Source organism: Nansenia antarctica (assembly GCF_963989245.1).
Source record: "Nansenia antarctica genome assembly, chromosome: 11".
In the NCBI taxonomy this organism is placed as follows: domain Eukaryota; kingdom Metazoa; phylum Chordata; class Actinopteri; order Argentiniformes; family Microstomatidae; genus Nansenia; species Nansenia antarctica.
This window is the reverse complement of record NC_137681.1, coordinates 6,248,972-6,262,838: the sequence shown is the minus strand read 5'-3', so window position 1 is coordinate 6,262,838 and position 13,867 is coordinate 6,248,972. Positions and strand designations below refer to the sequence as shown.

The 13,867-nt window shown below is 43.1% G+C and overlaps 1 protein-coding gene across 1 annotated transcript in view; it reads left to right on the top strand.

The window, feature by feature from the left end:
• Positions 1–842: 842 nt before the first annotated feature.
• Positions 843–13,867, top strand: part of LOC308167371 (ATP-citrate synthase-like) — a 37,814-nt gene continuing 24,789 nt past the window's right edge. Inside the window, exons 1-5 of the mRNA XM_080541786.1 lie at positions 843–944; positions 5,579–5,772; positions 6,838–6,960; positions 12,751–12,813; positions 13,488–13,678. Of these exons, the coding sequence (XP_080397912.1) occupies positions 5,614–5,772; positions 6,838–6,960; positions 12,751–12,813; positions 13,488–13,678 (536 nt within the window). The 5' untranslated portion in view covers positions 843–944; positions 5,579–5,613. The remainder of the gene's footprint in view (positions 945–5,578; positions 5,773–6,837; positions 6,961–12,750; positions 12,814–13,487; positions 13,679–13,867) is intronic.

The window sequence follows — 13,867 nt, the reverse complement described above, 5'->3', positions numbered from 1 at the left end:
AACGGTTATTGAAATCTCAATTTAAGGAGTTAAAGAAGGATCTTTTAGGGCCGGTTTCAGAGAAGGCTTAAGCCTAGTCCTGGACTAAATCACACTTTCAATGTAAAATCTCCATTGAAGATGTTTTTTAGTCTAGGATTAGGCTTAAGCCTTGTCTGTGAAACCGGCCCTGTATTAGAATTAGATTTCCACATGTGAAAACACGCACTGATAACATTACATTATTACTCACTGACACTTTGGACATGTGTTGTGTCCGTAGTTGTCATACATTTTCCAAAAGTTGCTCTTCACATTTTAATGGTTTTCATTCTGATACATGTCTAGTACCATAATGTCATGCAGGATTACATGATAGTCGACTACTACTGCACTATTTATGCTCATTATTGGTAGCCTACACACAACTAAAATGCCACTTATTATAACAACCTTAGGGCCGGTTTCACAGACAAGGTTTAAGCCTAGTCCTGGACTAAATCACACTTTCAATGTAAAATCTCCATTGAAGATGATTTTTAGTCTAGGATTAGGCTTAAGCCTAGTCTGTGAAACCGGCCCTTTTAAGTCTTTCTTTAGTCTAGAACTGTGTCTAAAATTGACCAGGTTTATTTGGTGGGTGACTGCAACAAAACCTAGTTGTACGGTATGTTGCTCCACGACAAATGGCTGGCTGGTTATTTAGGCAGGTCGCTCTCTTTATTATAATTATAAATAAAAGGTGGTGGGCGTGGATGGCGTGGATGGGGCTGGGCCACGTGGTCGCGTCTGAGCCAATGGGAGAGCCTGACGGAGTCGCGTAATCGCATCGCCAGATTGTGGGGCGACCAGAGGAGTGAGGTGGCTGAGAGACACGGACACACAGAAGGCTTGGAGAGAGAGAGTGTCACCCAACAACTAAGGAACTGCTCCACTCCGAGGGCGTGAAATACTCATTAAACAAGGTAAACGTGGACAGACATAGTTGCATTTTTGTACGTTTTTCCCCAAGACGGTTGAATTAGGATGGTGGAACGTTGAGCGTTAATGTTACAGTTGCTAAGCTAGCTAGCTAGCGGCTACGTGCAGCAGCAACTGTGTGTGTGTGTGTGTGTGTGTGTGTGTGTGTGTGTATATATGTGTGTGTGTGTGTGTGTGTGTGTGTCTGTGTGTCTGTGTGTCTGTGTGTCTGTGTGTGTGTGTGTGTGTGTGTGTGTGTGTGTGTGTGTGTGTGTGTGTGTGTGTGGAGCTACTCCTGTGTGTGTGTCTATCTATATAACCAGCCAGCATCCTAATGACCTCGTTAGCTAGTTAGGCAGTCAGGTAAGCTGTGAGTGGAGCTGTCCTAACCCTAGTTAGTTAGTTAGGTACCTTGGTTTGGTGGCGAAACATCATGAGCCTCCTCGAAACAGAACTGTCTTCCAGAGCCAGGGCAACATAACAGAACTAACAACTAAACTAAACATTTAGGGGCCTAATACTATAGCTACCTACCTTTTCATTGAACCAACTAGTTGGTTATTTGAGGAGGTGGTGGATGAAAGTGCTTTGAAGAAGAACATGTTTAGACATCAGAAGAGGCTGGTTAGATGGTTGCTGCTTCTCACCTCCTCCTGTCCTTGTTTGCATGCCAGCTGTTTCTGCTAATGCCCCTATTCTCCTGATCTACTGCAAGAAGGTGTTGCTGTTTGCCATTGGTGGTGTTGGCAGTACTATCCATCACAGTACTGGTCTGAAACTGGCTTCAAATGACTTCAAACACAACAGCCTGGCTAAATAAATGACTTCAAACAATGACCCGCCCCTGTGGATTAGGATGACTGACAGAAACGGACATGGCATTTTCATTTCTGGACACGTTCATGTCCAGGATGACAAGTGTCAGATGTTAAAATATATATATATATATATATATATATATATATATATATATATATCATGACAATCAGTCTAGTTAGATGTGTTAGTGTCTCATTTTGATCTAGGCTATGTCAGACTTGTTGATCAGTGATGTTGAAGGTCTCTAGGTGACCGTCTCCCAGACAGTACTACTATCTCAAAAGTTATAAAAGGTTGTTAAAACAACAGATAAGATTATGTATCCTAACAGCTCTCACTTGCCGTAGGCTATCATTGTTTACAATGATAAAGGCGATTACTAAGTCATAATACAGGTAGCGGCTTGTGGATCATATTAGTTAGGTTATGTGAAGGCATTTAACCCTTTTTGGAGACAATACTGCTCTCGCCCAAGGCCCATGGGTGTGATGTGGCAGCATAAAGGCTAGACCTCAGATCAATGAATGGATGTTGGACAGGCCTAGCTCGTCTGGCAACATGCTACATGTGTCAGAAAGCAGGAATGCAAGTAAAGCCACTATCGTCATTCCGGGTAAACTTGTCATGTATTTTCTAACTTGTTTCCTAACCCTTGAGAATTCTTTCATCCCTAGGTAATATTCCACATAGCCGAGTACCCTCCCTCCCCCCTGTAGGCTGCCTCCAGGGCAGTGTGGGTAGGGACTGAGTTGTCAAGGAGCTAATGACAAGCCCATCCATATATTTTGTAACGTTTGTCACTTTATGATGCAGGCTGTCAGAGTTTTTTTCCCCTCCCCTGTGTATTATGTTACCAAAAAATACTAAGGCAACAGGCTCTTGGTTGTTGAGTGACTTGGATTCTAGGATGTGATTAAAATGTTCAGGACAGTATAGAATTAGGTAGCCTATTATTTGCGCATTGTCAGAAAAAAATTCTTTGACTGCTCTTAATGTTACTTACAAGGGTGCTGGTCCTCAATTTAGAGCAATAACTTCATAAAAGTCAGCCAGACACACTCCAAACAAGGTTAAACTTTTATGAATGTTTATTTTGATCATCTAGGCCTACTGATAAATGTGCTCTTGAAATAGCCAACTAGCCAAAACAGGAAGCACTGGCTTGCTTTCTGTTTTTGTTATTTTATGATTTAGTTTTAGATTAATCAGTATCAGACTACCAGACAACAACATGCAGTTTAGCGTCTAACGACCAGAAGAGCAAATAGTGATATGAAACACGATAGTGATCGTGTTAGGTTCAGTATGGCAAGTACGGCAAGTAAGTAAGGAGAGGATTAGTAGTAGGCTATGTACAGTTAACGTAGCTATGTACAGTATGGTGTATGCCAATGTATAAATAGGTCAAAAAGTGATGCAAGTTCAACCTTTCAGTTCAGGACAGCACTCAGTTCAAATTAGGGACCATACCGCTAGGACTGTGTTGCCGTGGTGACACACCTCATACATTGTGTGGTTAATTAGTGGGCTTGCTCTCTCCCTCGTGATATTCCTAATGCTTATTTTTTATAAGGGCTCACTTATTGTAACTGTTAGTGTCGTCTGCCATTAGGGTTCCAGCCGTGAAGCTAGTTTGCTCTCTGTTGGTGTACAGTATACCATTGCACAAAGGCTGTTTTGTTGACTAAAGGTTTGTATCGACGCGCAGACACACTGTAAAAGACTCTGACTTGGAGCCAGAGAAACAGCCCTGGCATTTTTCCCCCCCGATGGCGATCTATGGGTGTATGCTTCAGTACATTCTTTTTTTTTTGTGATCAAATGTTTCCTTATTTTCTTTTAAAACACACATAATAACAAAACAAGACAACAAGGCCACATCCTGCAACCAACGCCCCCAACAACCCATACAACCACACCACAACTCTTCAGTACATTCTTATAACATTCCCAACTTATTTATTTGTGAAACAACCTAGAGTTGTTGTTGTTGTCAAACACAATTTGTCAGGGACCATATTATTGATTATATTCTGAGTTACCGGTCAGATGAGACATTTTCCCAGCGAACTATGCTAGAAAAAGTACAGTTGAAGAGTTTGTCATAGCTGGATATTTTGTTATCCCTGCCACGAACAGCATCTTGAGAAAAAAACACAATACTGTATGTCCCTAATCTAAACAACACATTGAAACATGGCTCATGTCATACTAGGTCAAATAACCACGACACACATTGATTTGTAACTAACTACACTAGTGAAACCCATAAACCTTTCCAACCTACAGCCTTCTGTAGTTGAAGAGAGAGAGGGGGCTCTTGTTTTTGTAGTGTCATGGTCAGTTATCAACCCTTTTCTAGTGTTGGCTGCAGTGCTGTTTTTTTTTTTTCATTCTGTATTTGTAATGTCTAGTTGCTGTTACAGCAGCCCACGGTGTCCTTGGATGCCCATGTTCCTCCAACACTGATAAGTGAGCTTGGGTGACTCGGGTCATATTAGTGTTCCTGTGTCCCTGGGAGAGCCACCGTGTCTGCACTGCAGGTCTTGTGCTAAACTGGTTTAATGTATCATGCAGGGTTTTTCTTTTTAAACCAAACAAGGTTTCCAAACAGACCAAAGGGGATGAAGGAGGCCTAATTAAGTTTAAACAGCAGATGGTGTTGATCTGTTATCCCACCCAGCCCCCGTCACAGGAGGGGTTGTGATTATCTTGCAGTTGGGTCGTTAAAAAAACATTTGTTCACCCCCCAAAACTTTCTGGCAGATGTTTTCACACAGTCCCCCAAAAGAGTTGGATGGATTCATGGTGCCAATCATTAGCTACTAATCAATTTGGGGATTGATGCCTGAAGGTTCCGTGTCATGCCTCGTCTAGGCTGTAGTTGGGCTAGGTTTGGCTAGCATGTGCTTGGTGGTGCGCACAATGCCTCAACTCCTCTCCTCTCGCTCTCCGACTTTATTGATATACAGTACAGGCCAAAAGTTTGGACACACCTTCTCATTCAATGTGTTTCCTTTATTTTCATGACTATTTACATTGTTGATTCTCACTGAAGGCATCACAACTATGAATGAACACGTGGAATGATGTACTTAACAAAAAAGTGTGAAATAACTCTAAATATGTCTTATATTTTAGATTCCTCAAGTTGCCACCCTTTGTAGCCACCCTTTGCTTTTTTGTTGTTAATCAAATATATTTTTGTTGTTGTTATTAAAATATATAATAATAATATTATATATATATATATATAATAACATATTATTATTAACACATATTATATTTAATATTATTCTTATATATTTTATTAACAACAAAAAAGCAAAGGGTGGCTACTTTGAGGAATCTAAATTATAAGACATATTTAGAGTTCTTTCACACTTTATTGTTAAATACATAATTCCTATGTGTTCATTCATAGTTTTGATGCCTTCAGTGAGAATCTACAATGTACCAAATAGTCATGAAAATAAAGGAAACGCATTGAATGAGAAGGTGTGTCCAAACTTTTGGCCTGTACTGTATGAATGTCTTTAATTGATTAGTTAATATGTTAATTGATGTCTTAAATTGGCCAGAGTGCACACCTGGTCACAGGTATAATAAATAAATAAGGTAGGCCTACTGATTCAAAGGGAAAAACTTAAAACGGTCGCCATCAAGTTTTTGCACCCCTTTAATAGTAGGATTTACACACCAGGTGGGCTAGGATATGGACTCAACTCAACCTTTTGAGGAACACAAGTGTTTGGATATGTGATTTGTGGGGGTTGGTTAACTCCCTGAACTAACAGATTTGTGTCCTCTTCTTTCCCAGGCCCCTCTGCTAGCTAGCCAACAGAGTGAATCGCCATGTCGGCCAAAGCCATCTCGGAGCAGACGGGGAAGGAGTTCCTCTACAAGTACATCTGCACCTCGGCCGCCGTGCAGAACCGCTTCCACTACGCCAACGTCACGTCTGAGACCGACTGGGACCGCCTCACCCAGGACCACCCCTGGCTGCTCACCGAGGTGAGGCCCGCCCTTGAACCTTGAACTCTGTCCCATCCTTGAACCCTGAACCTTGAACTGTGAACCTTGAACTCTGTCCCATCCTTGAACCCTGAACCTTGAACTGTGAACCTTGAACTCTGTCCCATCCTTGAACCCTGAACCCTGAACTGTGAACCTTGAACTGTGAAACTTAAACTCTGTCCCATCTCTGAACCTTGAACTCTGTCCCATCTCTGAACCTTGAACTGTGAACCTTGAACTGTGAACCTTGAACTCTGTCCCATCTCTGAACCTTGAACTGTGAACCTTGAACTCTGTCCCATCCTTGAACCCTGAACTGTGGACCTTGAACTCTGTCCCATCTCTGAACCTTGAACCCTGAGCCCTGAACTGTCCCATCACTGTCTGTCTTCTTTATTAGTTGTGACTCGTGTAGTAGGCATAGAGATCACAATGACTTGATTCAGACACTAACGGGATAGTTCACACAAATTACAGTCACATATTTGGTTCCCTACCCTGAAATTGGACAAGGACAAACTTCAATACAACACTTTGGTTCTGTTTATCTGGACAGTGAGCACTGTAACCGACATTTAATTGTCAGCATTTTTTTAGGGTGGTGCCCAAAATCATCTAAAATACTCTGAAGAGACTTTTTGATTGGCGGTTATCTAATCTAATCTACTCTATTGACACATGCACAATTCACACTGATGGTCTGTCCTTAACTTACATAGAGACCTTGTCATTGAACTCATCTGTAAAAGTAAAAATGTGCCTCTGTGTTGTCGTTGTGCGCTGTGGCGCAGGAGGTAGAGCCGCCGTCTAATGATCGCAAGGTCGGCAGATCGGCGGTTCGAGCCCCGGCTGGCCGCATGTCGAGGTGTCCTTGGGCAAGACACCTAACCCCAAATTGCTCCCAGTGAGCGGGGCCTGCGCCTTGCATGGTAGCTTGCTGCCATTGGTGTGTGAATGTGTGTGTGAATGGGTGAATGAGAGGCCGTTGTAAAGTGCTTTGGATAAAGGCGCTATATAAGTGCAGTCCATTTAACATGTACCATTTAATCCGTTCCTCTGCAGCGATTGGTGGTGAAACCAGACCAGCTGATCAAGCGCCGGGGGAAGCTGGGCCTGGTGGGCGTCGACCTGGACCTTCAGGGCGTCCAGGATTGGCTCAAGCCCCGCCTCATGAGGGAGACCACTGTGAGTTGTTTTATTGTTGTTGTTTTTTTCCCACAACTTTGTTTATTGAAGTTTTTATGACAATACAAAATGAGCAGTAGGTCAAACTGTACATATACACTAGACATATTGCACATACCTACATATGTGGTCAAAATAGAGGTCTATTGAACGTAGACTACAGTAAATAAATCACACACAAAAATTGCTAGGACACAGCCAGTTGAAAACACATTGATTGTATACTTAGGACAAGGATTATACAGGAGATTTTTTTTTTTTTTTTTAAATGAGACACGACTGAGTTTGTCAGGGTTCCCACGGGTCCTTGAAATCCTTGAAAGTTTGTGAATTTGAGAAAAAGAAATCAAGGTCTTAGACATGGAAAATAGACATGGGTCATTGAAAGTGCTTGAATTCCCCTCTCTCTCTCTCTCTGTCTCTCTCTCTCTCTCTCTCTCTCTCTCTCTGTCTCTCTCTCTCTCTCTGTCTGTCTCTCTCTCTCTCTGTCTCTGTCTCTCTCTCTCTCTCTCTCTCTCTCTCTCTTTTTAATTGTTGTCTGTGAGCGGATAGTTCCTATTATATAAATTCTCATCTAGATCTGTCTCAAACTATGCCGTGTTGTTGGGTCCTTGAATTTGAGGGAATTGAGTCTTGAAAGTCCTTGAAGGTGGGGTGCTTGAAAGGTGCTTGATTGATTTGATGTTTCAGAAGGTGTGGGAACCCTGGTTTGTGGACGACCACTGGTATTCTCTAGTTATACTACACCCTGTGAAGAAAGACTTTTGCCTATCTGACAGGCGGGGGTTCGAACCCTTGGTCCTCCCGTGTGGTTAGACCCAAGCTTCTACCGTTAGCCCAAGAGGACATCCTCCCATCACAGGAGCGCGATTCCTGAACTCTAAACTACCACACCTAGTTTATTTTCATGACCCCGGTCCTTTCCCCTTGCCATACTCCTTGGAGAGTTGCAGGGATTTAAAGGGTAGGTCTGTCTGGCTCTACCTAGCACTCCAACGGGTCAAGTGGAGCTTCCTTATTGCTTCCTGCAGAAATTCCTGAAGATTTTTTTTTTTCACACACTTCCTCTCATATCTGTGTCATTTGAATTGGTAGTAAGTGGAAACGGGGCCTGTTCGCTGCTCTGTTGGAGAGGTTAAGACGAGGCTGAGGTAGTGGAGTCACAACGCTTCAGGATAATGGAGAGATCTCTACTCATACAGTGGGCAGATTCCCCCCCAAACCCATCAGCCTGGCTCTGCTCAGCTAGCTAATGCGGTGAATGTGTGGCATGCGGACGGATGTCTTTTTCAGGAGGCTGTTAATCCAGGACACACTGCTTGTTTCAGAACAACTATGCCGTCTAGCTAGTCAAGAGGGAGGCCCCCATTCCTCTGTTCATATTTCACTGTCTGTTGATCAGGTTGACTACAGTCTTAAAGGGATAGTTAACAAAATATTGTTATCCTATTTTGCTGCTACTACTATTTAGCCAGAGGTTACTGCAATTTGCAATTTGCTCAGTAAGCTCAGTAATATGGGCTTTAAAAAGTGTTTTGGTGAAGGTGTATCATCTACAATAGCATTTACATTTTCTCCGGCAAGCTGATGCAAAAGTGTTAATGCATGTTTTTGTTATTACCCGTTTGGACTATTGTAACGGTCTCCTTTCTGGTATTCCAAAGAAAGCTATTGGCCAGCTGCAATTAGTCCAAAATGCAGCAGCAAGAGTTTTAACCAAAACAAGCAGAAGAGCTCATATAACTCCTATTTCAGAGACTCTACACTGGCTTCCTGTTAAGTTCAGAATAGATTTCAAGATCCTTCTGCTTGTTTACAAAGCTCTCACTGGCACAGCACCAGAATATCTGATCAGCCCAATAGAGCTCACAGGCTGCATTCTCATTTTACGCACCCAAGTTGTGGAATGCACTGCCAGTTTACATTAGGGATGCAACCTCAGCAAATATTTCCAAGTCAAGACTAAAACCCCATCTTTTTAATACTGCCTTTAAGTGACTAAACAATTAAATGATGATTTATATAATGATTAAAGCACTTTCAGCTGCAACGTTTGCAGAAAAAGTGCTATACAAATAAAAGTTATTACGTTATGTCGTGAGCTTAGAATTATATGGTTCTATCTCCGTTTAGGGTAGTTCAGAGATATTGAGCATGTAAAGTTTTTACATTCCATTATGTTTTGTGAGATGGAACCTTTGTATTTTATGAATTACTAACTCAAAAATGTCAACATTTTTAAAATAACACCACACAGGCATTAATAAACACCTAATGGATCAGATTATGTAAAAAAGTAACCTTATAATTCTAACGTCATGATGTGGTATACCGGTGTTGTTTACTCGTTCACGAGTCTCCGGCGTGGACACCTACGTGGCTGAGGTTGCCATATGTCCCCCTCACTGTCCAGCTCCGGAGGAGGCCGGGTTATCTTTAGAACCTGGGTCAGAGCCTATAGCGTGCCAACGTCAGGGAGGCTATTTTGATGTGCCAGCCCTGTCAAAACAGCATCGCTCCAACGCTGTTTTTTCTTTCCCCTATTCCACTGCTACTTTTCCTCCTTTCTAGGATAAACGTTTGATGTATTGTTTTTGCAGCACCATAATTACCCACCAGTGAGTTTGTGCTTTTATCTGTCTCTTCTAAATGGAACGAGCGACACTCCTCCACTCAGGGAGGAAACTTGACGTGTTTACATGTGAAGCTGTCAGCCTGTCTCTGTATACTGCCGCTGTTAAAACCTCATTAATTTGTCTGTTGCCTCCCGAACCCATTTCACTTCCACCCTAACCGTCAGCAGTTCTATTGTGTACGTCAGAGGACTGACTGTATTGTGCTCCCTGCCTGTAGCTTGGTATTGCCAGGTATTGTTTATGCATTCCCCTGTACTGGGAGCACCTTTTAAACAAATATTAGATTAGATACAATTTTATGTTGTCATTGTCATTGCAGCGTACAAGTACCAGAACGAGATGCGATGAGGTTTAGCATCTAATCTGAAGTGCAAACAGTGATGAAACATGATAGTGATAGGTACAGTATGCAGGTGTAGCGGTAGTAATCTGCTCTGCGTTGTGTTGTCAAATAAAGATGTCTCGGTCCTCATTGGCTGCAGCCATTTATTCATCTCAGGCAATCTGGCGATCAAAACGCAAATATTAGAACCCTCACAGACTCGCGGTCACTCAAGCACCATTCACTACAACAAAAGAAAATGTGACAGCTAGCTAGTTACTATGCTAGTCCTTATACACGACAAAAGAAAACATTGATAAATGAATAAAAGGATTAACATAACCACATGACACTTGTCAGCATATTAAATGAAATATTACACAACTAATTATGAAAAGAAAACTAGAAGACATTTTTCATGTTAAATCAACTAAATGATCAGGTGCTTAGGACATTAGAACCTACCCTTGGGACCTCTCGTGGTAGAGAGGGGAAGAGGGGTTCCCGCCCTAGATCTACAGGGGCACAGAGGGTGGTCCACGGGTAAAGACAGGACATGACAAGTGGAATAAAATATCAATCTGCTACACTAGAATGCAGTATGATGCAGTATGCATGTATGGTGGTTAGAGATAAATGCAGGAGAAGATAGCAGTAAGCTATGTACACAGTGAAGGTAGTTATGGACAGTATGGGTATGGTGTACACAGTGAATATAGTTATGTACAGTATGGGTATGGTGTAATATAGATGTATGGAGAGGCTATATCAAAAAGTATGTGCAAAGGTAGTAAATCCTAACCCTAACGCTTTGTAAACAGCAGTAGTGCAAAGGGTAATCGAGTATTAACATTGACCAAGGGTGTGTGCAGGAGGTAGAGTCGGCGTCTAATGATCGCAAGGTTGGCAGACGGTTCGATCCCTGGCTGACCGCATGTCGAAGTGTCCTTGGGCAAGACACTGAACCCCAAATTGCTCCCAGTGAGCGGGCCGGCGCCTTGCATGGTAGCTTGCCGCCATTGGTGTGTGAATGTGTGTGTGAATGAGAGGCCGTTGTAAAGCGCTTTGGATAAAGGCGCTATAGAAGTGCAGTCCATTTACCATTGTTATCATCATTATGCCAAGACCAAGTGTATAACAATTTGCATACATGTTTATTACCAATCAATACAAGGAGTTCTTCTGTCATGACTGAAATGGAATAATAACATTGCCATTTCTTCAGACCTAGCTTTGCAGCGTTGATGATAATGAAATCCTCTACCTAGTCTGTTTGTAACACGGGTCTCCTTCTCTACCTAGTCTGTTTGTAACATGGGTCTCCTTCTCTACCTAGACTGTTTGTAACATGGGTCTCCTTCTCTACCTAGACTGTTTGTAACATGGGTCTCCTTCTCTACCTGGACTGTTTGTAACATGGGTCTCCCTCTCTACCTAGTCTGTTTGTAACATGGGTCTCCTTCTCTACCTAGACTGTTTGTAACATGGGTCTCCTTCTCTACCTAGACTGTTTGTAACATGGGTCTCCTTCTCTACCTAGTCTGTTTGTAACATGGGTCTCCTTCTCTACCTAGACTGTTTGTAACATGGGTCTCCTTCTCTACCTAGACTGTTTGTAACATGGGTCTCCTTCTCTACCTGGACTGTTTGTAACATGGGTCTCCTTCTCTACCTAGACTGTTTGTAACATGGGTCTCCTTCTCTACCTGGACTGTTTGTAACATGGGTCTCCTTCTCTACCTGGACTGTTTGTAACATGGGTCTCCTTCTCTACCTAGACTGTTTGTAACATGGGTCTCCTTCTCTACCTAGACTGTTTGTAACATGGGTCTCCTTCTCTACCTAGACTGTTTGTAACATGGGTCTCCTTCTCTACCTAGACTGTTTGTAACATGGGTCTCCTTCTCTACCTAGTCTGTTTGTAACATGGGTCTCCTTCTCTACCTAGTCTGTTTGTAACATGGGTCTCCTTCTCTACCTAGTCTGTTTGTAACATGGGTCTCCTTCTCTACCTAGTCTGTTTGTAACATGGGTCTCCTTCTCTACCTAGACTGTTTGTAACATGGGTCTCCTTCTCTACCTAGACTGTTTGTAACATGGGTTTCCTTCTCTACCTAGACTGTTTGTAACATGGGTCTCCTTCTCTACCTAGACTGTTTGTAACACGGGTCTCCTTCTCTACCTAGACTGTTTGTAACATGGGTCTCCTTCTCTACCTAGTCTGTTTGTAACACGGGTCTCCCTCTCTACCTAGTCTGTTTGTAACACGGGTCTCCCTCTCTACCTAGTCTGTTTGTAACATGGGTCTCCGTCTCTACCTAGACTGTTTGTAACATGGGTCTCCCTCTCTACCTAGACTGTTTGTAACATGGGTCTCCTTGTCTCCCTAGACTGTTTGTAACATGGGTCTCCTTCTCTACCTAGTCTGTTTGTAACATGGGTCTCCTTCTCTACCTAGACTGTTTGTAACATGGGTTTCCTTCTCTACCTAGACTGTTTGTAACATGGGTCTCCTTCTCTACCTAGACTGTTTGTAACATGGGTCTCCTTCTCTACCTGGACTGTTTGTAACATGGGTCTCCTTCTCTACCTGGACTGTTTGTAACATGGGTCTCCTTCTCTACCTGGACTGTTTGTAACATGGGTCTCCCTCTCTACCTAGACTGTTTGTAACACGGGTCTCCTTCTCTACCTAGTCTGTTTGTAACATGGGTCTCCTTCTCTACCTGGACTGTTTGTAACATGGGTCTCCTTGTCTACCTAGACTGTTTGTAACATGGGTCTCCCTCTCTACCTAGACTGTTTGTAACATGGGTCTCCTTGTCTCCCCAGGTGGCGAAAGCAAAAGGCATCCTGAAGAACTTTCTCATTGAGCCGTTCGTTGCACATACACAGGTAACGTGTGTCCTTCCGCATACCATGGTGTGTGTGTGTGTGTGTGTGTGTGTGTGTGTGTGTGTGCGTGTGTGTGTGTGTGTGTTCGTGCGCGCACATGAGCGTTTAGTGGAACATTCATATCTGTACTTATATTATCTATAATGTGTGTGTTCAGGGCTGTGTCCACCGTGTGTGTGGTGATTCTATATTTTAATTTTATTTGGATTTGCCGGTCTAGTGTCCTTGTGTCTTTATGGGATCAAACAATAGTTTGCATGTATTCAACAAATAAATAACGAAGGTCAATAAAGCTCCTTCCAATGCCACTTTTTTACAAAACCCTTCCAGTGCATTCTACATGTTGCATTCTACATGTGCCAACATTTAAACAGGCCCTCAAAACCCACCTCTTCGAGCTCGCCTTCACCAGTTAACCCTCTCCCCCTCCCCTTCCCATGTGTCCCCAGCACTACCATAATTAGGCCCCAATACTTTATTTTATTTATTTTTATTTTTATTATTGCTACTCGATCTTTTCAGTTTGTAAAGCGTCTTTGAGTGTTTGAGAAAAGCGCTATATAAGTCTAATGTATTATTATTGTGTGTGTGTGTGTGTGTGTGTGTGTGTGCGTGTGTGTGGTTCCGGTTCCCTCTAACTTCTGTCTAACTTCCCTCTAACCTCCGTTCCTCAGGAGGAGGAGTTCTACGTGTGCATCTACGCCACGCGGGAGGGCGACTACGTGCTCTTCCACCACGAGGGCGGCGTGGACGTGGGCGACGTGGACGCCGTGGCCCAGAGGCTGCTGGTGGCCGTGGACGAGAAGCTGAGCGAAGACGCCGTCCTGGAGCAGCTCCTCACACACGTCCCCGAAGACAAGAAGGAGTAAGTGACTCAGGACTGTCCTAACCCTAAACTATCCCGTGTTGGGTCCTTCAATTTGAGGGAATTGAATCTTGAAAGGTGCTTAAAAGGTGCTTGAAAGGTGCTTGAATTATTTGATGTTTCAGAAGGTGTGGGAACCCTGCAGGTCTATCCTCCCCCACGATACGTTGCCCTAGCGATGCGTTGCCA